Raw genomic sequence first — 26,765 nt, 5'->3', positions numbered from 1 at the left:
ACTTTTTTTTTCAAACATCCCTTTTCCCCCCACTCACTTTCCTTGTATGGAAATCAGAATCTCTGGCATTCTGATCTTCTTTTGAGTTTCACAGAAGAAAGAAAATAATACCGGGCTGAAGCGACTTGAGAGTGACAGCACTTCCTTTTTTTGGCCGAAGTGATCCTTTAAATAACTTTTATCAGTGATCCATTCATTGCTTTAGATCTGTAATGATGTTGTAATTTTAACGTTGGTCCACACCTTCAAACATGTTTTCAAGTCCAGATTGACAGCACTGCATTCTCACGCATGTTATGTGTTATGTTAAGGTTTTTTTATACCCTGCAAATGACGGTGAGCATGATTTCACCAAGTAAAACTTGTTCCTGGATCAACATCCTTGTCGATCCTAGAACAACATTCTAATCAACCAATCAGAATAGAGATATAACTTTTCAGGAAATATCTGTTTTAGTCTTACTTGGCAAAATGACGGTGACCTGCCAATGATCTAATCGTTTAAGTCTACATGTTTGTTCACTGGATATGTGTAGCGTCATGTGAGCAAGCCAGTTGTTTTAATGCTTTAATAAATTTCATGAAAGACACCCTGCTACTTATCTTTTTTTTTGTTGTTGTTCATCAAATTTTTTCTGTTCCTCTCTTGCTATGTCTTTCTCTCTCAGAGGACGGGGAAGAAGAGACCCTGACTAAAAAAGAGAAGGATGAGAGGCGTATTGCTGAAATGGGTCGCCCGACACTGGGTGAACATGTGAAACTTGAAGTAATCATTGAGGAGTCCTATGAGTTTAAGGTACCTTTTCTGCTCATGAAGAATCTGTCATGAGAAATGCATTCAGACACACATCTGTGTTCACACACGCATTTACTCTGAGGTCGAGCGATGGCATTTGAAGCATGAATGAGAGGGTGACAGAGCATCTGGACATGAGCGATGCTGTCCTGACCTGCTGAAGTAGTCGCAGCTGGAGACCATTCAAGCTTTAATTGCTCTTCAGATACAGCAGACATGGGCAGAGCTATTAATGCAACCTTTCAGACTGCCTGTCACTTTATACACCTTAACAGTGTCCATTTCCATCTCTAATTCACCTCTTCGGTTCTCTCCTGCACTGCTTCTGTGCATCAGAGGGGTTATTAGTTTTCATCATGTCTGTCAGGTTAATTTGCCTCGGCCTCAAAGCAAAATGATTTCCTCGTATCCTGAAGATTGGATTGAATTGCACAGAATTATGATGTTCTGCTGGTGTAATACTCACTACAACCTTAATAATCGAAAGGCGATGCCGTCCAGACAAATCAGTTTCTGAGCTGTAATAAATATGTTTTGGGATTCTGGCTGGCAGGTTTCTCGCTGGCTGCACTAGAGGAAGACTTTTATTGGAAATCTTTTTCCTAATCTGGAAAATCTACTGTTATCATTTTTTTTTTTAGAATGTTCTCCTTTAATGCACTTTATGCTGTTACTTGTGATATCTTAAAGACATATCTAAAAAATGAACAGACAAAAATTGACATTCTTGAAATGAAAAAAAAAAATCCAATTCCAAAATGCCATTTTCTCATTGTTTTTATTCACTTTCACTCTATGCTAAACAATAGTGGCATTTTTCAAAGTTTTTACCTTTGAGTTTCATGTAAAAAGTCAGTGATAGACATTTCTTTTTATTAAACTCTACCATCTTTTGTTTACATTAGGTAATGTAGTAACAAACAAGAACTAACAATTATATAAATCATTTTATATTTGTTAAGAAAAACACAATTGATGTTAACAAAAAATACATAAATGTTGAAATTAACATTACCTAAGAAATAATAAATGAGGTTGAATTATTATTAACTGTTTGTTCACGTTAACATGGTTAACTAATGTCAGCTTTTGTAAAGTATTAAACGGTTTACATTTTGTTATCATAGATGTAATGATTTTAACCCCTTCCAGAGCACAGTCGACAAACTCATAAAGAAAACCAACTTGGCCCTTTTGGTTGGTACTAACAGTTGGAGAGACCAGTTTGTAGAGGCCATCACTGTCAGCTCAGGTGAGTCACTGAGGAAATGCTGTCCTTTTTCAAGTCTCTACATACTGTACATACATTAGTGCTCTATTGCAATTTAAAATATGTTGGTGCTAAAGGCTTGCTTGTAGCCAGACTGAAGTGCAATGAAATATTTCATAAAAACTACAGAGTGACAATCACAGCAGTGCCGGAGAGATAATCATAATTTGCTTTTTTCTCATGAGCAGACAACTCTCAGTATTAAGTTTAGTTGTGCAATAATTGTGATTTTTAAGAGCAAAAAACAACAACAACAAAAAGACATTTGTGTGTTTCTTATGGGTTTGTTTTTTACCCAGAATTCTTCTGCCATCAGTCAAGCTCACTACAAGCATTACCAAACACAAGCCATGCTATTATCATCTTTAAAATGTCAAGGCCTTTTGCTTTTACCCTCCGTCCGCATGGTTTTTGAAGTGTCTTTCGTCATGCAGCACAGCATATTAATAAGAAATGTGTGGAAGCAAGTGTCTTTTGCCACACACACACATATAGAGTCAGGCACATACACAAGCACTCATTCTAACAGGCTTGACTGAAGCTGACAGAGCTTGTAAGTACAGCCTGAGCCAAAACGAGAGAGAAAGAGAGAGGGAGGAAGATCACAATCTAAATTCCTGGGGAATATTTCTCATAGACATTAGGTGGTTAGGCTGACTTACTCTGCAGCACTCCAGGTGTGAACCAGGTGTGTTATGATGACACTGTATTATGTAAAAGAATCATTGATCTTTTACTCATTAAAGACTGCGTTGCTCTCACACCTGAATTCTTGCACACTTAAACGTAACATTTGATGAAAAAATAACTGTTTTTTTAAATTGCTAACAAGCGTTTACCAACGCTTAAAGTACTTTTTCTAAACTCTTAACACAGCAACACGCTTACATCACACAAATAGCCAAATAGTTAATTTTCTTGCCAAAATCACATTGTTAAAATCAAAATGCTGAATACCTTTTCTCTACATGTACTAACTCAAAACCCAGCAAACCTGATTCAAAACTGAGTCATTCGTTCAAAACATTAACACTAGTTTATATCCAACAGAAACCTATAGTCAAGCATGATACAGTGACTGTCAAATAAGTGACTGTCAATTTTTTATTATTATTATTTTTATCAGGGCCAGTGTAAATGTTCGGCAATGCATCTAATAATGCCTTTTACATTTACAATATAGTATTTCCTCCTATTGTTCCAACCTTTATTTTTCAAATAGTCAACTGACATGAACTGCACTGCACTGTACGTTTTATTTATTTATTTTGCTTGAAATAAATCTTTTAACTTCTGACAGTTTTGATATAAGATGTTATAATTAGTGTGATATTTGGAGAAACACAGATGGTACTGGACGTCCAGTCCTTCAGAGCTTCAGAGCCTCTGCCTCCTCTGATTTATAAGATTTGATTGGTGTCAGCCATTCTGTGTAACAGTGATATGCTTATCATTCTCTGATGTTCCCTGGAGTAAGAGGACAGCCTGTCTCTTCACAGGAAACAAACAATCAATCCATAATTCAGATCTCCTCTCCTTTTTTTCCTCCTCCTAAGGGGAAGATGATGATGACGAGTGTGGGGAAGAAAAGATGCCATCTTGCTTTGATTACGTCATGCACTTCCTGACTGTGTTCTGGAAGGTTCTGTTTGCGATCGTGCCGCCCACTGATTACTGGAATGGCTGGGCGTGTTTCATCGTCTCAATCCTCATGATTGGCGTCCTCACTGCGTTCATTGGAGACCTGGCATCCCATTTTGGATGCACTATTGGCCTGAAAGACTCTGTAACTGCGGTTGTGTTTGTGGCGCTAGGAACCTCTGTGCCAGGTACTTGAAAACATGTTTAAGTCACATATATATATACAACTAATTTAAGAAAAAAATGAAACATTAATGACCATTAAGAAGTTCATGACAATTTTCTTCCTTTTTTTCACCCCATTATTTTTTTATTATTTTGTATTATTTTTAGTAATGCGATGTTTATAGTGTGTGTGTATTTATATATATATATATTAGGGATGCACCAATACCACTTTTTTCAGAAAGAGACGGATACAGATGCTTTAATTTTTGCTATTTGCTGATACCGATACCTGTATTTTCATAGTTTTTTTTTTTTTTTTTTTTTTTTTTTTAATATTGGGTACAGAGACAAAATAATAATAAGAATCATGTTAGTTGGCTTCAGGTAGCAAACAGATATTTCCTTCAGTTATTTGCACACTTAATTATACCTGTTAAAATGTATTGTATAAGCTTTTGTTACTTTCACTGTTCATTGTTCACTGTTCAGCTCAATACTTTAATGCAGGAAACAAATCCTTATACATTATACAGGTACGCCCTTACTATTTTGGTGATGTATTTTGCATCATGCGCACTGTACGCGGACCCTGGCGTACAAATAAAAACCATAATTTTACAGCAAGCTAAACATGCATAGCGCGCCCACGTTTGCATTGGTGCAGAACACTCTTCCAGCCTAGAGCATTTCACACAGTCTGCGAGTTTCACTTTTGCTGTAATCGTGCATGCTTGACGTTTAAAATAAATTTACTTTATAGTGAATGCCCCTATAATTTTTGTTTGTTTTATATTTATGATTTCTTTTTATTCCAAATGCATGCGGTAATGGAGCAAACAGCAACCAAGATCATGCAACAGAAGTGCGTGCTCTCTGACTCCCTCTCGCTCTCCTTACCGTCAGATAACTTTAGTTACCTGTACACTGTTTTGCTTGCTTGCTTTTGACATATCCGACTGAACTACAAATTTTCCAGTGATGTCCGTGTGAGAAATTGACTGGACACGTTCACGCATGTGTGCAGCCGTGCGCTAAATACACTCTGCGTGCTCTGCTAATCAGCTCGTGCACATCCGCTATCCTACAGACATGAATATTGAATGTTTAACAATATATACTTACATGCACTTCATAGTACATCCTTAATCTGTAATAACTTAATTCTACTCCCTGTTGTTCTGTTGTCAGTGTTTCTTTTTCTGGACACAGCTCTGTTCACATGCTGTGTAGTATCGGCTTTTGGTATCGGGGCATTTTAACGGGTACGAGTACAGTAGCACAGTATCGGCCCGATACCGATACCAGTTCACCTTCTAATGAATAGGTTTGACTACTTGACTACTAATCATTTCCACAAGTACACATCTTTGTTTAAGCATATAATGATATTTTAGTGAATTGTGTGCTTCTAATTTTATAGCAACAGTTTGGACAGGAGCCTTTTCTATTCTAACATGACAATGCCTCTGTGTATAAGGCAAGGTTCAAAAAAGTAATTATTGAAAAAAAGATATGACTCATCACCAAACACCAATGACTTATACATACATAACGTCTACAGTCATTTTAAAAACTTCCAAAACTGTTGCAACAGAGACGAAAATATTTTTTTTAAATACATGGATTATGATTTCATCTTTGTTGCCACAGTTTTGTAAAGTGCCTTTTTCAGTTTTAAAGAGGGGGTGTCGAAATACTTTGTCCATATAGTGTATGTACATTGGTCATTGGTGTTTGGTGATGAGTTATTGGCTCAAGGTCTGCATTTAAAGTCACTCCAGAGGTGTTCAACTGGGATTAGAACTTGGCTTTCTGCAGACCTGCCGAGTTCTTCCTCACTGGACTGAATCAATCATTTCAGTTTGAACCTTGCCCTATACACAGAAGCATTGTCATGTTAGTATAGAAAAGGTCCTGTTTAAAAATAGAAAATAAAAATTTTATTCAGCGAACATGCATTAAAATTGTGGGGTAAAAAAGTGACGGTAGAGAATATATTATAGAATTAAAATATAATCATTTTACAACAGAGTTGTACAGAGTAACTCTAATAAATTATGTTCTTTTGAACTTTCTGTTAGAATGAATTAATGAATGTTTAGAATTATTTCTGGAGGATCATGTGACACTGAAGACTGGAGTAATGATGCTGAAGATTTAGCTTTGCTGTTATACAAAAAAAATATACATTTTAAAATATATTAAAATAATCAACTTTTTTTTATTGTAAATACTTTCTCACAATATTATTATTTTTTACTGTATTTTTATCAAATAAATGCAACCTTTGTGAGAATTCTTTCAAAAACATTTAAAAATTGTTCTGACATCAAACTTGTAATGGTTGTAAATATTTAAAAAATAATATATATATTAAAAAAATAATCAAATTATTTCCTGAAAGTAAATATAAATATATATTTTTTATTCATTTAATGTAACTTTTTTTTTTACAGTATTGGGAATTCAGGGTGAGAAAATGTGTGCAACATCACAATTATACAAATGCTTAATGATCCTAAAAATGTAGAATTTTGGGCAAAATACGAGCTGAACAGATTTCATACAAGAGTCATCCATTTACTGATGCCTATTTTTGCAGCATGACAATATTTCTTTCTTTCTGTCTTTTTCTCCTTCAAAATCAGACACATTCGCTAGTAAAGTGGCAGCCATCCAGGATCAGTACGCTGACGCCTCCATCGGCAATGTGACTGGCAGCAATGCTGTGAACGTCTTTCTTGGCATTGGAGTGGCCTGGTCCATTGCTGCCATATTTCACCAGTCACAAGGCCAGTATTTCCGCGTGGACCCCGGCACGCTGGCGTTCTCCGTCACCCTGTTCACCATCTTTGCCTTCATCTGTATCGCCGTCCTCATGTACCGCCGCCGGCCCGAGATCGGAGGGGAGCTGGGTGGCCCGCAGACTCCCAAAATCCTCACCACAACATTGTTTTTCAGTCTCTGGCTGATGTACATCATCTTCTCCTCCATGGAGGCCTATTGCATAATCAAGGGTTTTTAAATAAGGCAAGAGATGATGCCGCAAACATTCGGTTGTTAAAATCCTCGTGAATAGGACTGATAGTAGGAAAGGGATCAAAAGACAGACATAGAAGATCGCAGGTTTTTTATGTGTTGTCCATTATGTTTTATGTGCATGTTTTTCTGCTGTTGAGCGAAAGCTGTTTTTGTTTTTTGTTTTGTAAAGGTTTCAGGAAAATAATCGTATTGGAATGTGATTGATTTGGTCGACTGATACCGAGCTTTAGACTGAAACATTTTGAAACTTTTTGCAGGAGAGGAATGTTCAACAAGCAGAAGTCGTAGTGTTAACAAACTCCAAATCTGTGGTAAAAGATGAAAATAGTGCATTTTCGAAACTATAAACGGGTGTTTCTAAACGACGAATGCCATCACAAGACTTTTTTTTCAGATTTTAGGCCATTAAAGTGTAGATTTGTGAGAATTTTAAGCTTTTATTTGGGATTTACACACTTCAGTGTATTCAGTGTTTTTAAGTTACCTAAAAACAGTCCTCACCTTCTAGCCTGGTTCCATGGGACACTGACTCTTAGCTCAACTCCACAGACCTCCTATAGAAGCCACAAGCTGAGGATAGTCAAAAGTTATATAAAATGTATTGCAATCTGTTTTCTGTGTTTGTCCAAACTTGTTGATTTGTTTTTCATGAGGTCTCCATATGTTTCTAGTTCATGTACCAGTAGTTTTAGTACATACAATCAAATCCTATCTTTCTCAACATTAAGACAAAAAGATTTATGAGAAATGTTTTTGACATTGTACAAAAGCAAGTTCAGAAGCCATTGTTTTTATTCTTTTATTACTACTATATGAAGAATGCATGTTATCTCTCCTATGTTTTCGGGACTTCTTCCCAATATGAAGGAAAGACTGTATTTTTGAAGATTTCACAAAGAAATGATTTCACATAGAAAGTCAACTGTGACACTGGGAACTAATCTTATTATATATATAGTGTTCAGTCTTCAAATAGAAAATTCAGGATGCCTCACTATTTTTACCCTTTTGAGGACACGTGCACACTGGTAGAAGTTGCCCCCCCCCCCTTTTTTTATTTTCACTCCTTTTTGGTCAGGACATATCATTGTGCACACACGGGTGATGGCACTGTGTATCTACTCCAACACGAGTCACTCGGACGCCAGCCTCATTTACTGTACATTTTACAGATACATTGAAGTAATTTTCCCTCGCTTGTGCGAGTGCTTAGTACATGTAAGTTTCATTTTGATTAATGCTATCTGTATGATAATACAACCTTTTTATTTATAATATTGTTTCAGCAATTGAGTTTTGTCTTTTTTTCTTTCTTTGTGTGGCACACTCAACAGAAGGATAATGTGCAATATTTTATTGACGTGTGTGGCTCCCACTTCCTCACCACAACAAAATATAAGATTAGGACCTATTTAAAAAAAAAAAATCTAATTCAGAGTTTATGCGAGAGTCTGTGTGTTTATTGATGATAATTTGGCGCCCCCTGCTGTCAGAATAATGGACAGTCCTGGATTTGAATTACAGTTTTTTACAATCACTTTGTTACTATTTTCAGAACCTTGATGTCATTTTTCACAACTCTAGACACAAAACTCACAACCAATGATCAAAATGCACATTTTTCAAAACTCTAACCCTTTTCTCAATTGCTTGGATACAATACACATAAAACTTAGATCATTTGTTCATTCAACAAAAATCACCTGTTCAATATGACACAACTTAACATCAAAGTGCTACTATTTCAAAAGGCAATCCACACATTACATTTCAAATGAGTGTCTATTCATTTCCCTACAATGTTCTAACTATCAATTGATACAACTGCTCAAAATGATAAGTAACTGTTGCATTACTCTTAATGTATAGTTGTATGGAAACAGACAAACAATCTTCCATGTTTACTGTAAATCATGAACGTTTCAAGATAACGAGATTCATTGTCACCAATTAGTGCAGAGCATGAACCAATTAGACTACAATATCCATGGATGTAGCCTAATATTTTATCATAATGCTTCATCAGACACTGTGTCTATGGCCCCAAATACTGTACCACCTTTTCAGACTATTTACAGTATTGACAGTACTGCATTGTATAGATGCAGGCCCTTGTAATTGCTTGTCCAATTCTGCCAGCTCATTACTGATGATTGAGTGCACATTGTGGAATGAGTATATAGTGAAGAGTTGATTGGGATCCAATTGCAAGAGCATAGTGATACGTAACATGGAGCCAGCAGGTGATCCAGGTCACAATGGAGGTCAAACAGTGGTGGGAGGAAGACGGGGAAGACATGTTGGTCAAAGGAATGGTAGGGGACAGGCCCCCCTTCTGAGAGGTGGTCGTGGGCCTCGTTTGAGAGGTGTGGGGGAACGTGGTAGAGGACAAGGCCACGGACCAAGACAGCGGCAGCAACAGCATAGAGTGTCCAATGAAATTCGGGCAATAGTTGTAGACCATGTCATAAATCATGGCATGACAATGACTGAGGCAGCTACAATGATACAACCAAACCTCAGAAGGTCAACCGTGGCCTCAATAATCAGAACGTTCCACAATGGGAACCGGTAAGTTATCAGCATGCACTAAATATTGTGCTACTTTCAATTGTCAAATGGCTGCATACCAATGTGTATCACAGAACAGGTGATGTGACCAAGTGTCTTCTTACTCTAATGTTCCCTGTAGAATTGTGACCAGGCCAAATAGTGGAGGCAGAGGCAAAATTCTAACTGACCAACAAGAGCAGGCTGTGGTTGATTTGGTTCGGGCCAGAAATGATATTCACCTTACAGAAATTCGCCAACATATCTTGGACAATGAAGACATGTTCAACAATGTGGGATCCATAAGTTTGCCGACTATTGCACGCATACTGAAAAGGCACCAGGTATCTATAAAACAACTATACCGTGTGCCTTTTGAAAGAAATGCAGACCGAGTTAAGCAACTGAGGACTGAGTATGTTCAGGTAAATTCAGTTTCAAGATGGCTGTTGTAAAAACATTCCCAAAAATTCTACATTGTACAGTAACCTCTAAATCTGTTTCCAAAATGTATTTTTAGAGGGTGATGGAGCTGGATGCTGATGATGACCATCACAAATTCATATATTTGGATGAGGCAGGTTTTAATCTGGCCAAGACAAGGAGGAGAGGTCGGAATTTCATTGGCCAGCGGGAAACCATCCAAGTACCTGGACAACGTGCGGCTAACATTACCATGTGTGCAGCTATATCAGAAGATGGTGTGGTGGGACGCAGACCTCATATTGGACCATATAATGCAGCTCTCCTTGTCACCTTTCTTGATGAGCTCGATCAGGTTTGTAGAGCTGAAGGTGTGACCTATGTCATTGTGTGGGACAATGTCAGGTTCCATCATGCTCATGTGGTGCAAGCATGGTTTCAAGCCCATGCACAATTTACCACCTTGTATTTACCCCCATACTCTCCCTTCCTTAACCCGATTGAGGAATTTTTCTCCGCATGGAGATGGAAGGTTCATGATAGGCACCCTCATGAACAAGACACTCTTCTCCAGGCCATGGATGACGCCTGCAATGACATCACAGCAGACCAGTGTCAGGCCTGGATTCGCCATGCCCGAAGGTTTTTTCCAAGATGTTTGGCTAATGAAAACATCCATTGTGATGTAGATGAGAACCTGTGGCCAAATCCACAACACAGAGTTGATGACAATGTTGAAGTACAGTAATCACTCCTGTTTTGTTTCTTACAATCCAAGCAAGCAAGTTGAGGAACACTGCATTTGATGTTTTACAGTACTGTCTTTTCTTTTCTATTTCATGGCTAATTATTTTTGCTTTGATTCAAATAAACCTATGTTGTGATTGTACTGTCGTGTTTTGCATCAATATATTACAAACTTTGTTCAATGATTCCACTGTGTCTGTAGTATTCTCTCTACTACTGCAGTACTTTTACTGAGATGTATTTACTGTACATGTAGTACCATAATGAAACCTGTATCACCTATTTTGTTCTACAATATTTAATGATTGTACGAACAATGACACAGTGAAACTATCGTTTGCTTGTGTGTGGGTGATCTATAGTTATGTTTCAATGGTATTTCACAGTAAAGTTGTGTTTTGAACCAATGATTGTGCAAGTGCAAGATTTCTTTAAAGATGTGAATGCGCAAGGCAATGTTTTGAACATTAGTCAGCCTGTGTTACAAGTGATAACCGTTTTGAGTTTTGTGTCTAGAGTTGTGAAAAATGACATCAAGGTTCTGAAAATAGTAGCAAAGTGATTGTAAAAAACTGTAGTATGAAAACAAATCCTGCATATCTATTTTAGAATAATGCAAACATTTGAATGACTTTTCATTACTGGATAAGTATTAAATGAAAAACAAAGAGCAACATTAAAAACATTTAGCACAATAGAACTGAGCATAACTAGAACAAGTTATATACTGTAAGCTATAGAGTCTGTGTGTTTTATTTTTGTCATTCATTTCAAATGATATGACTTTTACAGTCTTGGAAATTATGATTTTCTTGAATGAAGCTGATGTGTGTGTGTGTGTGTGTGTGTGTGTGTGTGTGTGTGTGTGTGTGTGTGTGTGTATAAGATAAGATAAAAATTTAACTTGAACATTTAAATGAAAATTAGAGCTGTTGCCTTGGCAATAAAAATAACATATGTATGACATGTTTAAGTACTACTGTATATTACTTATACTTAAACTAATGTAAAAATTAAGCTAAATAGAATTTATCAAAAACTAATTAAAATGACAAAAGCTCATAAATGACTAAAACTAAAATTTAACTATAAATTTTTTAAATAATACATATACATCCAAAAATACTTCAAAATATCACTGTTTCTGGTCTTGCAGCACCACTGCCCTCAATTTAAAAGTTGATATCATCAACAACTCAGATGCATTAATCATTTATTTACTTCAATTTTTGCTAATTTAAAAACTGCTTTTCTTGAACCATGCATAATTGAGGTGATATCAACAACAAGAGGTGAAATCAACCCAAGCCCAAATACTGCCTAAATTCACACAAAACAATATGGTTTCTTCATAGACCTTTATTTCATCATTATAATATTTTATTTATGATACACTTTCAGGAACACAACAGACGTTTTGAGGCAAACAGTACAGTTTCAGGGATATGATACTGTTTTGGCTTAGTTTGGAAAACAGAATCCTGCAGTTAATATAATCCTGGTTGCTTCGTGTGGAACTGAAGGACTTGTATTTTCAACAATGACGTGATGTCATGAGAGGCCTTTCATTAGCGAGACGGGTAGATTTGAGAGCATCCACTTAAAACATGCTGCCGTATCACGATTGCACTGCTAGTGACAGCCACATTCAAGTCCTGAATCTTCAGAGACATTTCATCCAATTACAAATTCGATATCCACGTCTTAGATCTCAAGACCTCTTGTGTCTCTTTGATTTTTCCATCTTTTTGAATATCAGCCACCAGCTGTTACCCAAAGGTGATATATATGCAATCATGCCTTTATACATTTGTCTGATGTGGTGACTTCGGTGACAAGAAGTGTCCTGTTCATCCCTGATTGAAATATTAAGCTGTTTGATATTTTCATTTGACATGTCAGCTCTTGAGCCAATGGATAGTCAACTTGTATCGGATTGCAAGTGGTAGGGAAACCAATATGCTTTAATCACATAATACAAAAATAATATTGACCATGATCAGAGCAATCATTTGAATTTCAGATGGTTTGCATAAAAAACTGTGGCTCAGATCCTTAGCGTGTAGAATATTCACCTGATCCAGAGAATGATTGCATCACAACGACCCACAAACATACACATACCCATTTCAAATCAAAGGTTTTGTTCATTATATTCACACATACTTTATATTCGTGTGTAATTAGTTTTTTACATGTGTGTGTAAGCAAATGTGTGTAGAAGACACACAGAAAATGCAAGAGTTTTCGTTCTGTTTAACACTGATACATCTCATGGGCCCAAAACGAAGGTATCTGAAATCTACAAGACATTCAAAACAGCTCCATACAGCATGAAGTCCCACTTGAATCCATTTTACTAAAGCGCCAAGTGCTGATTAATGATTTGCTGAGTCCTCCAGGACACCAAGAGGCGCTCATACAGATGACTCCCTTGCCGTTTTGGAGCGAAGAGCCTTTGTGCGGCTCAGGAATGGATAAGTTGTGCAGATGCAACCTGATGCCACTGTTAGGCCCAGACTGACCCATGCGCAGAAGATGGACCATCCGTACCCGTGGTCTACATCACTGGGCAGACCGTAGATGAAAGGAGGGTTTCTGGAAAGGTCGTATGAGACACTGGCTGCGTAGGTGCACAGTGAGATTGTGCAAAAGATTCCTGTCGGATAGAGGAAGGTTTAAGGTTACTGATCTAGCCTAATAAACACATGAGAATCAGTAAAAAAAAAAAAAACTGCGGAAACCTTGGTATGCACCTCATATAATACAGTATGTGTTTGAAAACAAAGAGTTCTGATCAAAGACAGCATTAATGTTGCAACACAAGTAGCTGTTTTTTCCCCTGAATGATTCAGTATTTTTGAAAGAAATAAAAATAAATTGTTAATGATTCAATGACTTGATGTCCCAATTTGCATACGTATGCACTATTCTATGCCATTTTTTAATCCAGATAGTGTTCACACTGTTAATTCCAAAAGGAAAAAAAGTACCTGCTCTTCAAGTAGGCCCTACCTGGATATTGCACTTAATAAAAAAAAGGTGTGGAATGTTGGACACTTCATGGACTTCCTGAAAGAATCAGAATTTTTTAACAAATTGTATGAGTGAATGATTAATTAGTTTTTTTGCATGTTATATGGGTGCTTCTTAAACGGAAGGCTGCATCCTTTTGGTTGCCTTGCATAATGAAACTGAATGAGCTCAGTGCAGATTCATTTTCATACCCCTGATACATCCTTCAAATGAAGGATTCGAAACAAAGACTGTCTACTATAGATCCTTTAGATAAAGATCTCCTTTGATGGGGCTTGATGAAATGGCAGTCGAGATATGCAGCCTTGCATCATTCGGACTGAAAAATACCCATACTATGGTAGTAGGCAGATGCAGTGAGTCATTTGAATTTGTGCAATTAATCTGTTTAATGAATGATTCAATGACTCATTCATAAAAGTAGCTGTACCTGAATATGAATAGCCTACATGTTAATAGACGAAAAACGTATGTGAAAGAACTGTGCTTCTGATGAACACTATATTATCCCTTGTTGAGACCACAGGAGAGAAGTTGTTAATGGCAGTGAAGCGATGCAACTGACAATGTACTGTCACCTGACAATAACGATATAACAACACGATAAATGCAGTATGCCTGGATTTCATTCTAACCATGTGCCACTTTCCCCATGGTTTAAACGCACAACACCACTATATGCTGCATCAAAGAGGCATTCGCACTCTGATGTAAATAAACCCAGCACGGATGAGAAGTGCATGGTGGAAAGCACTGAATGAAAATGCACTTTCACTCTCTGACAGCAGATGGTGCTGATAGAACAGCAGAAATGCAGCCGTTAGTCTGTAAACACAGCAGCTGCGCTACTTTCTGTTTCTGAAAAGTATTTAAATGATTTAAAGCTAAAGGTAGGTGATTTCGGAAAGGCTAGAGATAGCAAGTTAGCTGTGAAAGGAATATCCCCACCCTCACTCTGCAAACCCACTCTTGCCCCAAAACACACAAACACGCTCAGGCAGACCATAACCTTCGATATGATAAGAGACGGCGTTGGTGGAGGATTGAATGCAACCCTGTCAAATTACCTCATGTCTCATTCACCGGTGAGAAAACAGTACAGTACAAAGAGCATAATATTACAATAATAGCGCCTTTCACTCTCGCTGGAATGCACTGATGACCTACAGTATCATGTGTGCGCAAAGAGAGTGCTCAGAGGTATGCAAATACATATTTGACAGGCAGGCAGGACAGCCTATCAAAATGTTCGGACCCAACATTTTGATTAGACATTTTCGGGTCCTATGCATTCCAAAGACAGATATTTTTCTATTCTATCAATTATTTTTATTTATTATATAATAATAAAAAAACCTTGCTACATGTACTGCGTTAAGCTAACTGAGACTTGTTATAGCCCTTGCATATCATTGTACTTCTGTTGATTTTGATTTCTTCCATTGTCCTCAATTGTAAATTCACTTTGGATAAAAGCATCTGCTAAATGAATAAATGTAAATATAAATACATTTAGGCCACTTAACTTAATGAGCGCTATCAAGAAGTGAAGAGACTTTCAACGAGCATAACAAAAAATCTTTTCGAAGCAAATCACCTACCCTGCGTTTAAACAGCCATTCAGAAATTTGCACTCCCTATTTAGTGTTCATCGCAGCACTGAATACTTAGACTTAATAGGTTATTTATTTTCAAACTTTTAAGTTTTAATCTGGACTACAACATGCCCTAGATATTGTTTACAAATTATTTGATTCTTTATTGTTCGGTCACACTTAAACTGCCAATGAAAAATTATTCTAAAGTATTTATTAATTTTAGTTAATTTCAACATTTAATAAAACATTATTAAAATCAAAAGTTGTAAGTGTATTATTTAATGGACCCTAAACAAAGAATAAAAACTTCTGTAACAAATGTAACTATTGCTCATTGTTAATGGAAATGCATTAACTAAGGTTAACTAATGAAACCGTCTTGTAAAGACCTATTGTTTTTATATGTTTTTTGCACTTTAATCTGTTTGAAATATTTGTTCACTTTATACAAATTCACACTATAATACATTTTTTTTTATAATTTACATGTGAAATTTACTAGCAATTTGTTTTGGTTGTGTCCAAGGAAGGCAGACGAAGGCAAACGGTTGCAAAACCAATAATCACGTTTTAATTAAGAGACTGAGGGAAAACTGAGAGTATTTGGAGGGAGCAAACAAAAGAACTAATGAGTCTATTAATCAAACACAGGTGAACGAAATGATAATTACGAGTAAAACAAGGTCATGGGAAACAGGTGAACTGAAAACAGAGAAAACAGAACAAGAACTAAACATAACCATAACACAATTTGAGTGAAATATTTTTTTCAGTATGTGTATATAAGCAAGACAAGAAATATAAGACAGAAGGAGATGAACGGATAAATAGACAAGACGTGGGAGAATACACAAGGTAGACAACAACTTGGAAAGGAAAGAGAACCACCTACGAGAAAGTGTGTGCTACTGGGCGAAACGAGTAACAAGTAACTGAGCAAAAACGAAGAGAAAGTTAGATAATAAAAGCGAATAAGCAGAACTGTGTACCTGCCATAAGGAAGAGGAGTCCAGACACATGCTGGGTGAGGCTCTCCTCCCAGAAAAATCCCACGGCGGCCACAATGCTTCCACACAGCATCACGGCAGCAGCCATGCCCAAGAACCCCGCTGTGATGCGCCGCAGATCTGAACACCGTAGAAAAACACACTGTTTCCATGACTACCACCCACTTAGCCAACAACACTATACAGCTATGGGTAACACCTTATCTTTAGGAATTTTCACTGAGCTCAGTAATCGCTCATGACTCCATGCATAGATAAGTTTCGGAGCTGCTGATTGCAGATATTGATTCATGTACTTATTTATAACTTATCACATTATAAAATCTGATTGGGATACATGCATGGGGGAAGAAAAGCTTAATTAGGAGGCATTTTAACGAGGGCTGTAATTAAGGCTTGCAGGCTCCCTCAAGAATTGCTAATTTACAACATCATAAGAGCTAATAAGATTCCTTCCAACAGAAAATGACATTTGACCAAGGTTGTGTACACAAAACAGTACCGTGGGGCACATAATCATCTCATGGAGATGCAAGAAAAGGTTATGATTACATATTCATGACAAGACATGCAATAACCGCATTAGCACAAAACACATGAGCTGTATTCTTATTGGTTTAATGGATAATAGAAACTAATGATCTTAAAATTTAAGAAAATCAAAGTGCTTAAAACTATTTTAGTCAGTACAGCCTTTAGTCACACTTGTATTTGTTCTGTGCTGTTGCTAGTTGATGGCATTCTACAAAACACTGATTGAGGCGCTGATATTTGTAGACATTTTTTTCCAGTAGAGAAACACTTTTACATAATAAAAAAAAATGTTGTTGCATGCTTCATGTTCCACTATATTTTCTATAATAATACGCAGTAACGTTTTTTTCTATCCAAAATACATTATTTTTACTTGGTCAAATCCAGATCCTCAGTACCGTCTTTCCAGCTACAGTTGCTTCAGTTTTTTTCAAATATACATGTACAATGTGTAAGCACTATACAAATAAATTTAATTTTATTTTAGGATCATGATGACAATCAAATGATTGTCAAAACAAATATTTATATGGCAGGTGTCATTTTTACATGGTATTGGACTGCATGGTTTTCGCTATGCAAAGCACACTTAACTCCAGCTTCCATGCACTGCTTAATATTCAATGCGTATCAAGAGCTGTAGAAGCTTCAGACGACTTACGTAAGAGGTGCCACTCGTCCTGCTGTATGGTCCTTGTCAGGTTGAGAGGGATGTTCCTGAGTCTAATGGGTTGGGAGAAATGGTACTTGACAGATGTGCATCGGTCTGCAATACCTGCACAGGGATCACACATTGGTTTAACATGCATGACTGAAGGACAAACTCTACCCTTCAAATACAGCTTTGCAAAGATCTTACCAATGAAATCCCACCCAAATCTTCTGGAATGTTATGCTCGTTGTTCATAAAAACTGCTTAATATTCTTGCATCTTGTTGCTGTTATAATGTTTGCACTAATCTCTGCCATCTCATTTGTTTTGTTTGTCTTTTCCTGGACTTTCCAGCACTGGGCCAAGAACGAGTATAAAGCCAAGCATTGCTGAAACACCCGCCCTTCTCCGACAGAGTCACCTTCTGTCATTATTTCCGCCTGGGTTCACACCGCACCACACAGATTTGGCTGGCGTTGTGAGCTAATTCTGAGAGCTGTGTTGAGACCACAGTGATTATGCAGCAAGCCTGAGATGGATAGTTATGTACAAAAAAAAAACAAAAAAGCAAACACTGTCTGGAATCATAACGTGGAGATGCGGTCAGCTGCATTGCATTTCATTCACTCTGAAAAATGAATTCAGTCTGGCTAGATCCTATCAGTAGCTAAGAAATGTGTGGGTGAAACTGAAATGTGCCTTCTTTAAATTGAGTGCATTTTAATCCACAGCCAAGCCAACGAGAAACCTCAAAGAAAAAAAAGGCTAGATGTGCACTTCTTCTGTATCTATCTATCGTCTTCCATCGTCTGTCTATGTTCATGCTAGAATATAGAGATGCAGAGTCTCTTACAGAGTTACAGAGTTCAAACAGTCACAGTGAATTTTAAATGTAATTTAAAGTTAACGAAACATGTATTTTCAGGGATTCCATGACTCTTAGAACCCTGTAAAATAGGACCTAAATGTTAGCACATGGTGCTAGCAACAACACCGCCATGAGTTCAATTCTCAGGGAATGAATGAGCTGGTAAAATGTGTGAATGCAGTGGAACTTGCTTTGATTTGATTTTCTGCAAACTGCCTAAATGTATACATATCTATAAACATTGTGACTTGTTGATGTGTAAATGCATGTTCGGATACTGTAAAAGATTGCAAATATATATAATCATCGATGTAATATTGTTATTAAATTGAATACATTTTACTCTATAGTATACTCTTATTGATACATCTAAAAGTAAAAAAATTTTAAAGAGTAATTTGATCTTCCGGTTGCTATGATGCACTCAGCCTGAGCTAATTTCATTGTTATCTGATGAAAAGCTCTTTAGAGTGCCTCTCTTCTTTGATGGGCTGATTCGGGGACTCACGGTAATAGGCTGTGTCACAAATAAACGCCTGGGTGCTGAAGGTCAAGTGATCTGTGTGTCTTTTGGTTGATTTAAATGCAAGGTGGCACACAGCTTCCGCTTTTAATCCTGACATGATCAGATCTCTGTAATCTGTATTGACTATGAATCATCACTCATTTCCTGTGCCTTTTTTCACCTTGAGACTTTCATCTCTTTCAAGGGGAACTTTTGCAGAACAGCTGGCTTGGTTGGAAATTTATTAAAGTTTTGTTCTGTTGAGATCCATCATGCATGAAATTGATTTGCAGAAAGTGCCTTTGCAGTAAAATAAACAGGTCAAGAGAGAGAGAGAAAAAATGTCTGGCACTGGTGTCAGCAAAAAGTCCATTAAGCTTAAGTTCGGATAAGTGTCAGAACAAAAAAGGATTAAATCGATATTTCTTCCAGGAAACGAGTCTGCATAAGCTGAATATTCATCCACACTCACCTATGTTTTTGACGCAACACACCATAGAGACCATCATCATCATAATCATAATCATAATCATCATCATCATCATCATCATCGCTCACAAACCCCAAGTCTACACATTTAACAGAATCTGTCAAACAGACAGAACTAGCGATATATGTTCTGTGTCGATTCCTTAACACTTCAATTAACCATAATTTTTTTTATTTATAAGATAAGTTCGCATTTCAAAATTAAGTAAAGTTATTGCTACACGTCTGTTTCCCCAGAGTTTTTATTATTATTATTATTATTATTATTACACATTTTTTATATTTCGTAATTAGGCAATGCAGTCCTACTAGGCTACACAGCCAAAATAAAAAAAAACAAAAAACAAATAAACATTAATTTAAATACCAGTTGTCACAACAGGATTCAGAATAAATGCATCTTATCATTTAACAACCAAGCTGCATTGATTTAAGTCTCACGAGTCTTGAGTAACAGTAGCGGGTTAAAACCTCCGATTGATTTATAAATGTTTTGATTCACTGAAAAGAACCTGGCTACTCCGGTCTCGCTGAATATCACACACTGATATGATAGCAGGCTCAATTGAATCATTCGCTCGGGAATCGGACTGCATTATAGGCAGGGACCCTAAAAAGAACAGACCAAGCGTCATTCCGTTCGAGAATCGGACTACTCTAGTTGCGCTTGTGGTTCGCGCTGGAGATTCAGTGCAGGGAACGCTGTTTTTAGTAGATGCAGAAAGAATACACGTTTAAGAACCATAACAAGAAATGAACTACAAAGTCGTTCTGTTCTGGTATTTACAAAAAAAAAAAAGGAACCGGTTCTCATCCTAACCACAGCTAAGCAAACGTTAGAGCTCTGTGTATTGTGTTTTGCGTTGAAATCAACTTTCCATTCTGGTCTTACCCTTCGAAATGAGCTTGTCAATATCCATGTCCATTCCCTGGAAGTAGCATTTCCTCCAAAGTCCAGAATAGGTGGAGAAAAGCGGGCGCCCGCACTCCGTCTCCAAAATGCCCATGCCCAAAATCGCTCTCCAGTTCTCCAGCAGTTCCTCCTCTCGACTCCCTACATGGATGGGCTTCATGAGAGCCAGGTTGCGCTTCGCATTCCCGCTGTCCACCAAAGGCAGGTGATAGATGGGCATCTCCCTGTTTTTCTGGTCGTTGGACTCCGACCCGTATTGGTCGCAGTTCTCCTTGTGTCTCCTGGTGTCGGTTTCGTACCAGTGGTCGGTAAAGATCGCCGTGACCAGCAGCATGAGCGCGAGCAGGCTCATGGACAAGCTGATCGCCGTTAAAAGAGCCCGTTTCTCCATGTCTCCAACATCCGCGCAGCTCACTCAGTCATCTCTCACATGAAGCGTACTTTCCTCGCCGTTTCCCGGGACAATGCACGGCTTTGAGCAGCGATCTGTCATTACAGGTAGATGAGCGGAGTGTGTTTGCGCGTACGGTACTGTGGGCATCTACATGGGGATGCGCGATGGCCGTGCGTGTGTGTATAGGCTACCTGCACTCTGTTCGGCGTTTGTGCATCTTCCTTTATCCGCAGTAGCTGCTTGTACTTCTTTCCTTTTTCCTGAGAAGGATGATGCTTCCACGTAGCACAAGATATCCCCGTGCAACTGAACGCGCGTGTGGGAATGTCAAGGTTGTCGCGCGCGTACTGTGCCAACAATAGCTAAGGGTGTGTCAAGGAGACAGGCTAGGCGGTTTCCTGCGAGCGCGCGACTGAACTGTTATGATGATGATGACTACAGTTTGACCAGCCAAACATCAATGCAGCAGAAGGGGGAAAACATCTCAGTAACTTCATTAGACTGCAAAATCTTCTGCTGAAATGCGTTCTAGTATAGTAACAAACAAAGGTTTTTATGGGTCAGTTATGATAAAAATAAATTTTTTTATAATAAATTCTTTTCAAATTAATTTTAAACCGTATGTGCCAAGTATAGAACATCATTATTTGAGTCCATGTTTGATTAAAAATTACAAATGTAAAAATAAATGTAAACAATTTATACAAAATGTTTATTTTATTTACTTTTTAAAGTGTAATGAACCTAGTAATGAAATGAAAATGTAATTGTATGGCTGTATTCAGCAATTTTTTAAATTTAGTTTTCAGACATATTTTCCTAGGAAAACTTTTATTTGTAATTTTTTTATAATATTTGTGTTACATTTTATAAAGTTTTCTGGTTAATCCATTAAACCTTAACACAAGTGACTTATCATAACAGGGCAAAATATGTACGCTTTTATACATTATATGCATGCATATGTCAGACGGGAACATAAGACCAAAAATTTTAATGTATTATGTATAATGTATTTTTTCATAACAAGGTCAAAATATAGGACATTTATATGTATCTCTGATATATGGATCAGGGCAAAATTTTGCCATTTTACATAATACAGTGCACATATTAAATAAATATATTACTTACAGTAATAAATATATCATTACACTGTAAATATAGCGCATTTATCTATCAATCTATCTATCTATCTATCTATCTATCTATCTATCTATCTATCTATAGCTGTCTAAAACCAATTATATTTTTTTATAAATATTAAGAAATTGATAAGCAATTTAAAATAGTGTATAAAACATAGAGAAGAATGGAAAATGAATAAAATTATGGTAATTGAATAAAAACCTGAACAATGGATTGGAAAACACATCTAGAACAGCCAGGAAATAATACTTCTCTAAGCTATACAGACAGGCCAGCTGTGTGTGCGTTGGTTGTTTGATAACTCCCATCATGCTGAGACCTTGATCTGTGCCAGTGCATGCATTAATAATCAGTCAATAAATTGCATCCTGGATGTGTGCCTGAGAAATAAATTAGACTGAATAGTCCTAGCTCATAAAACCTTCATAACAACCACATGGTGTAAGTACAAATGTGTTCAGAAGCTCACTCTTGGCACACACTCCTCGGTGATTCGGAAATAAATAGCACTGAATCACAATCCTGTCTGAGCTGAAAGAGAAGAAGATGGAGAAAAGAAGTATGAGACTGTTTTGTAAGTCACAACCACATGGAGAATCCTGACAACTGTTAATTTGTCAACTGTCTGTGTTTTGTCACATATTTGGAGAGATATATGTGAGAAAACAGACCTCAGACTGCCTTGTGTAACTCCCAAAATAAAGAAAATTCATGTAGAAAACCACAACCCATCAATGTTATCATTACATACAAAACAGAAAATAACAGTAGTCTAGATAAAAAAATAAAAGAATAAATAAAACAAAAATGTTAAACAACATTGAATGAATGTTTAAGGTCATCAAAATTGATTTGATAAATAAATAAATAAATTTTAATAACATTTTAATTTGGTTTCTGTTTAAAAGACCTAACTTTTTATGAGTGTTGTCTTTTCAAATGAAGTCATTGTAACTTCTTTATAGTCAGTGAAAAAAGAAACTTCTGCTTCTGATAAATTAAGTCAGGTTAAAACACTGTTATAAATGAATCTAAACAGACTAGAATGATTCTAAATGTATATGGTAAATCAATAGTGTATCTTTTTAATTAAAAGTTCACTCTGTACTGTAGGACTACCATATATCAAATCAAGACGAAGTATAAAACCAATGTCACTCACCATCATACTTCAAAACAAGAAAATGAACTGATGAACATGCTGTTTTAATAGACCACACGAATATTTCAGTTTTGTTTTGTGCTAAATATTCCTCATCTGACCCAAACTCATCCTCCTCCTCTCTTCATCATCCTCCCATTCCAGGCATTCTCCGCTCTACGAGGCGAGCGCGGCGCATGCGCACTGGAGCTCGCGGGAAGCCATGTTAAAGTTACAGTCAAGTACTGAGAGTGAGATTCCCTTCTGACGCCGTATGTTTTTTTTCTTTTCCAGTTTTTCTCCTTGCGTCCGTGTCAGGGCCCCCAGCAAATCTATCATTGATAGTCAGAGGCCGGAGTCCCCAAGATGAACTCTAGTTTCGATCTGTCCAGGCGAAATCCGCAAGAGGATTTCGAGCTTATCCAGAGAATAGGCAGCGGGACCTACGGGGATGTTTACAAGGTAAAAATGTGTTTTCTACAAACAAGGCCTGTGTTTTGGACTGTGCAGTCCACATTTAAAGGGTCCGATCTTTAGAATAAATCTAAAGTGAGGCATATGGGAGGTTTAAATGTTTTAGATACGCAGTCATAAAGATTACTTCTCTGAACTGGACCAGGACACTGATCACTTAAAGGTGTACACAGTATTTTTTTGCGAATTCATATTTTTTACACTGATCGCACTATGAAGAAATATAATTAAAATTATGTACACTTATATAATAGGAAGACTAAAAAAAAAACAATAATTCTTCTAGTAAAAGCTGATTTATTCTACATGGAGTGGGTCCCTCATGGGCACTGCCATGTTTATATCACATGACCGGACCTGTCATGCAGTTTTTGGAGTTACTACTACAAATTAAAAACTGCAGTAATATATTTTCTTTTGAACAAATTTGAACTTACACTATTTACTTTTTGAACAAAATGTATTTAGGCCAAGAGGTACATAATTTACTGGTACTATTGCAACAAATAAGAACAAAACCATATGTTGCATCTGAAATAATCACTGTTTCCTAATTAGTAGATGAAAAGCAGTAGGCCTATGTGAAAAAAAGTGCTCTCTGAATTCATAGTATTCATAAAACTTTAAGTGGAAAATACCATAATTGTTTCTCATTATTTCAGGGAAGCACAAAAATCACATGACAATATGGTGGATGTAGTACATCCACGTACTGACCATCATTTAATTCTTAAACTGCATAAAAGGATACAGACTCTGTCATCATACATTTTTGTTGTGTCAATTAGGGGTGCGCGATAAATATCGTCAGATAATTAATGCGCATCTCGTCAGTAAAGCCGGTTTTCTAATCGGCGGTAAATTCCATCAGGTGTGTGATTTCACATAGAGCAGCTGTTACTTCACGGAGCCGTTGTTAACTGACTAGCTGCGCAAATCCACGTTCATTATCAGCGTTTATCTTCGCAACTAGTCAGTTTACAACGGCTCTGTGTAGTAACAGTTGCTCTATGTGAAATCACACACCTGATGGAATTTACCGCTGATTAGAGAACCGGCTTTACTGACGAGATGCGCATTAATTATCGGACAATATTTATCGCGCACCCCTAGTGTCAATGAAAGTGAATGGTGACAGAAGCTTTCATTTTGCCTGAACAAATGATGACCGATATATCGGCCTTGGCGATAAATCGGTCGACCACTACTCAGAAATACAACAATAGTATCAAAACACTGTTCTTCCAAACTCTGTAAACATTATGTGGTTAAGACATGCAATTACACACTTTAATTGCAATAAATATTTACACATTTTACATGATTTCATGTCAATTTATCTGAGTTTATTCCCAGTTTCTTGCACCTCAGAATGAGTGTGACTGAATAAGATTATTGTGTGTTTTTTTTTAATGTCACTCTTCAGAATTGTGCAAGACATGACAAATATTTGAGGAAGGCCTTGTAACAATGATATATCTGCTTAAGTTTGTGGTTGTCACTGAAACTTACCCAAACACTGCAGAAAGATCAGTTTGGTGACAGCTGGCTAGATGCTGTTGTCCAAAGCGGTTAACTTGAGAGATGTTACAAGTGGTGTGAAATGTGCTGGATTATCCTCTGCTTTATCCGAGTAAATCTTTAGCAGTAGGTCAGTGTAACCCTGCAAGCCTGTCACCTGTCAGTCAAGGGTTGCACATGGCCAACTTATTACATGAATGTATTTAGTCTGCATTCATCTCATCTTCAGCATAAGATCAGCATGTCGTACTTGTCAGAAGAATAGCAGTGTATTATCTGAAAGAGCATGTTATAGGATTATATAAAAGATAAGTAAAATTCTGTTTATGCTGATTGGATGGATTTTAGATAACAGATAACGGATTATGTTGGCTATTGTCTGGTTTAACAGTATTGATTGAGTGCAGTTTAGCCGCTCAGTTATTTACAGTACTTGGGTGATTTTCTTCGATAAACAACTGTAATCTAGAAATTAACAGAATATTGTAGATTGCAGCAGATGGTCATTGTGTGAGAAACCCACTTTTCTGAATATTGGTGGGTATGTGGCCTCCTCAGTGTCTGTGGTGATTTAGTGAAAAGATCAGATCAGAATTTGTGTGCTAATAATTATTTTCGTGTTTTTTTTGTAACAGATTTGAAAGAACTCTTGTATATACATGTACATAAGTAAATGTCAAATTCAAATGATATTGGTAATAAAAGATGATAATTTACCAAATAATGTCCAGATGTTTAAGGCTTTTAATCACAGTGATGACAAAGTTAAAGTTGGCATGGAATTTCACCTCATGAATAATCTATATGCATGTTATTGGTCTAATTCATCGTGTTTCTCTTTTTCAACCTCATAATTCTTAATCAAAGTGGCCGAACCTTATCTACAAATGAAAATGACAGACTCTCCAGTAGGGATGTGCACGGATAGTCGAACATTCGAATATTCGTTCTGCTCTAATTATTCGATAAATAAAAATGATATTCGAATTTCGCAAAAAAAAAAAAAAAAGTTCACAATAAAACCTAATTTGGTCACTTTCTGTGATTCTCCACGGCATATTTGAAGGTGTATGCAAGCAAAAAATAATTAATGAATGATTAAGGGGCCATTCACATATCACGCCTAATAAGGCGTGGAAAAGGCTATGTGTGCCACTTTCTCCTTCTTTCCAAATTGCTCGGGCAGAAGCGCTCCTGAGGCGACGCGTTCTCTCCATGAAGACGCGGGAATTTCAGCAAAGGATAAATGGATTTGCAGCACAAAAAAAATCGCTTTCAGTAGCTCTGCTACTAAATTTATTTCAAAATGGCAATCCATATACAGCTATGATCAGCTGTTCCTTCATCTTGGCTGAGCTTTCAACGTTGTTACAGGAAAGGATGAAGCTGAATGTTTAGTTCTTGTCACATGACCTGCGGTGCGATTAAGGCTCTCTGAAAAGTTGAGATGTTTTTAACTCGATGCTGTGCGGACGCGCCTGGAAAAAACGGGACCGCGTCGCACCGCGTGCGCATCGCCACCACGTCGCTTCCATTATGAGCACGCATACCGCGCGCCTACATTGGAAATAACGAACTTGAGCATGCAAAAGACGCGATATGTGAACACCCCCTAAAAGAACTGCGGTCTTCTAGTACTTCAAATATGCCGTGGAGAATCACAGAAAGTGATCCAAGAACATTGTTGCATTGTTGCATGAGTATCTCTCAAGCAACGAATAAACACCGCTAACTTGGAGAATGCAGTGAAAACTCCTCTTCTCGCGTCTGCCCTAGACCCTCGGCACAAACATCTCAGGTTTCTCGATGAAAACATGAGAGAAGTAAGAAAAAAAACTTTTTTGAAC

At 37.1% G+C, this 26,765-nt stretch overlaps 3 protein-coding genes across 14 annotated transcripts in view; 2 read left to right on the top strand and 1 right to left on the bottom strand.

Moving 5' to 3' along the window:
• LOC132126097 (sodium/calcium exchanger 1-like) overlaps nucleotides 1-7,582 on the top strand; it is a 38,031-nt gene extending 30,449 nt beyond the window's left edge. For all 5 annotated transcript variants that reach the window (XM_059537142.1, XM_059537139.1, XM_059537140.1 and 2 more), the window contains 4 exons: nucleotides 669-796; nucleotides 1,949-2,048; nucleotides 3,623-3,895; nucleotides 6,524-7,582. In XM_059537142.1, the coding sequence (XP_059393125.1) occupies nucleotides 669-796; nucleotides 1,949-2,048; nucleotides 3,623-3,895; nucleotides 6,524-6,900 (878 nt within the window). In that variant the 3' untranslated portion in view covers nucleotides 6,901-7,582. The remainder of the gene's footprint in view (nucleotides 1-668; nucleotides 797-1,948; nucleotides 2,049-3,622; nucleotides 3,896-6,523) is intronic.
• A 4,398-nt stretch (nucleotides 7,583-11,980) lies between these two features.
• LOC132126404 (transmembrane protein 178A) lies at nucleotides 11,981-23,039 on the bottom strand. Of its 2 annotated transcripts, XM_059537643.1 has the most exons (6): nucleotides 22,945-23,039; nucleotides 22,252-22,313; nucleotides 20,219-21,161; nucleotides 17,474-17,587; nucleotides 16,261-16,398; nucleotides 11,981-13,296 (listed from the first exon to the last, which is right to left on the bottom strand). In XM_059537643.1, exons 3-6 carry the CDS (start codon nucleotides 20,628-20,630, stop codon nucleotides 13,055-13,057), a joined length of 906 nt encoding a protein of 301 aa, XP_059393626.1. In that variant the 5' UTR covers nucleotides 20,631-21,161; nucleotides 22,252-22,313; nucleotides 22,945-23,039; the 3' UTR covers nucleotides 11,981-13,054. The 2 variants fall into 2 exon arrangements, with proteins under 2 accessions (XP_059393626.1, XP_059393627.1); XM_059537644.1 differs by lacking the exons at nucleotides 20,219-21,161; nucleotides 22,252-22,313; nucleotides 22,945-23,039 and adding an exon at nucleotides 17,672-19,468.
• A 34-nt stretch (nucleotides 23,040-23,073) lies between these two features.
• map4k3a (mitogen-activated protein kinase kinase kinase kinase 3a) overlaps nucleotides 23,074-26,765 on the top strand; it is an 87,492-nt gene continuing 83,800 nt past the window's right edge. For 2 of the 7 annotated variants that reach the window (XM_059537638.1, XM_059537637.1), the window contains exon 1: nucleotides 23,078-23,385. In XM_059537638.1, coding sequence (XP_059393621.1) covers nucleotides 23,290-23,385 — 96 coding nt within the window. In that variant the 5' untranslated portion in view covers nucleotides 23,078-23,289. Of the gene's footprint in view, nucleotides 23,386-26,765 lie in introns of all 7 variants that reach the window. The other 5 variants (XM_059537640.1, XM_059537641.1, XM_059537635.1 and 2 more) reach the window with 4 other exon arrangements.

This window comes from Carassius carassius, chromosome 44 (assembly GCF_963082965.1).
Source record: "Carassius carassius chromosome 44, fCarCar2.1, whole genome shotgun sequence".
NCBI classification, from domain to species: domain Eukaryota; kingdom Metazoa; phylum Chordata; class Actinopteri; order Cypriniformes; family Cyprinidae; genus Carassius; species Carassius carassius.
This window is presented reverse-complemented; position numbering and strand designations above follow the sequence as displayed.

Bases quoted from the DNA above. Each gene is read 5' to 3' on its own strand.
- LOC132126404 (XM_059537643.1), bottom strand. From the start codon at position 20,630: ATGGAGAAACGGGCTCTTTTAACGGCGATCAGCTTGTCCATGAGCCTG. The intron at 16,399-17,473 runs GTAAGTCGTCTG...TACGGTGTTCAG, and splicing joins GGACGAGTGGCACCTCTTAC to ATCTGCGGCGCATCACAGCG. The intron at 13,297-16,260 runs GTACACAGTTCT...TCTATCCGACAG, and splicing joins ACTCCTCTTCCTTATGGCAG to GAATCTTTTGCACAATCTCA.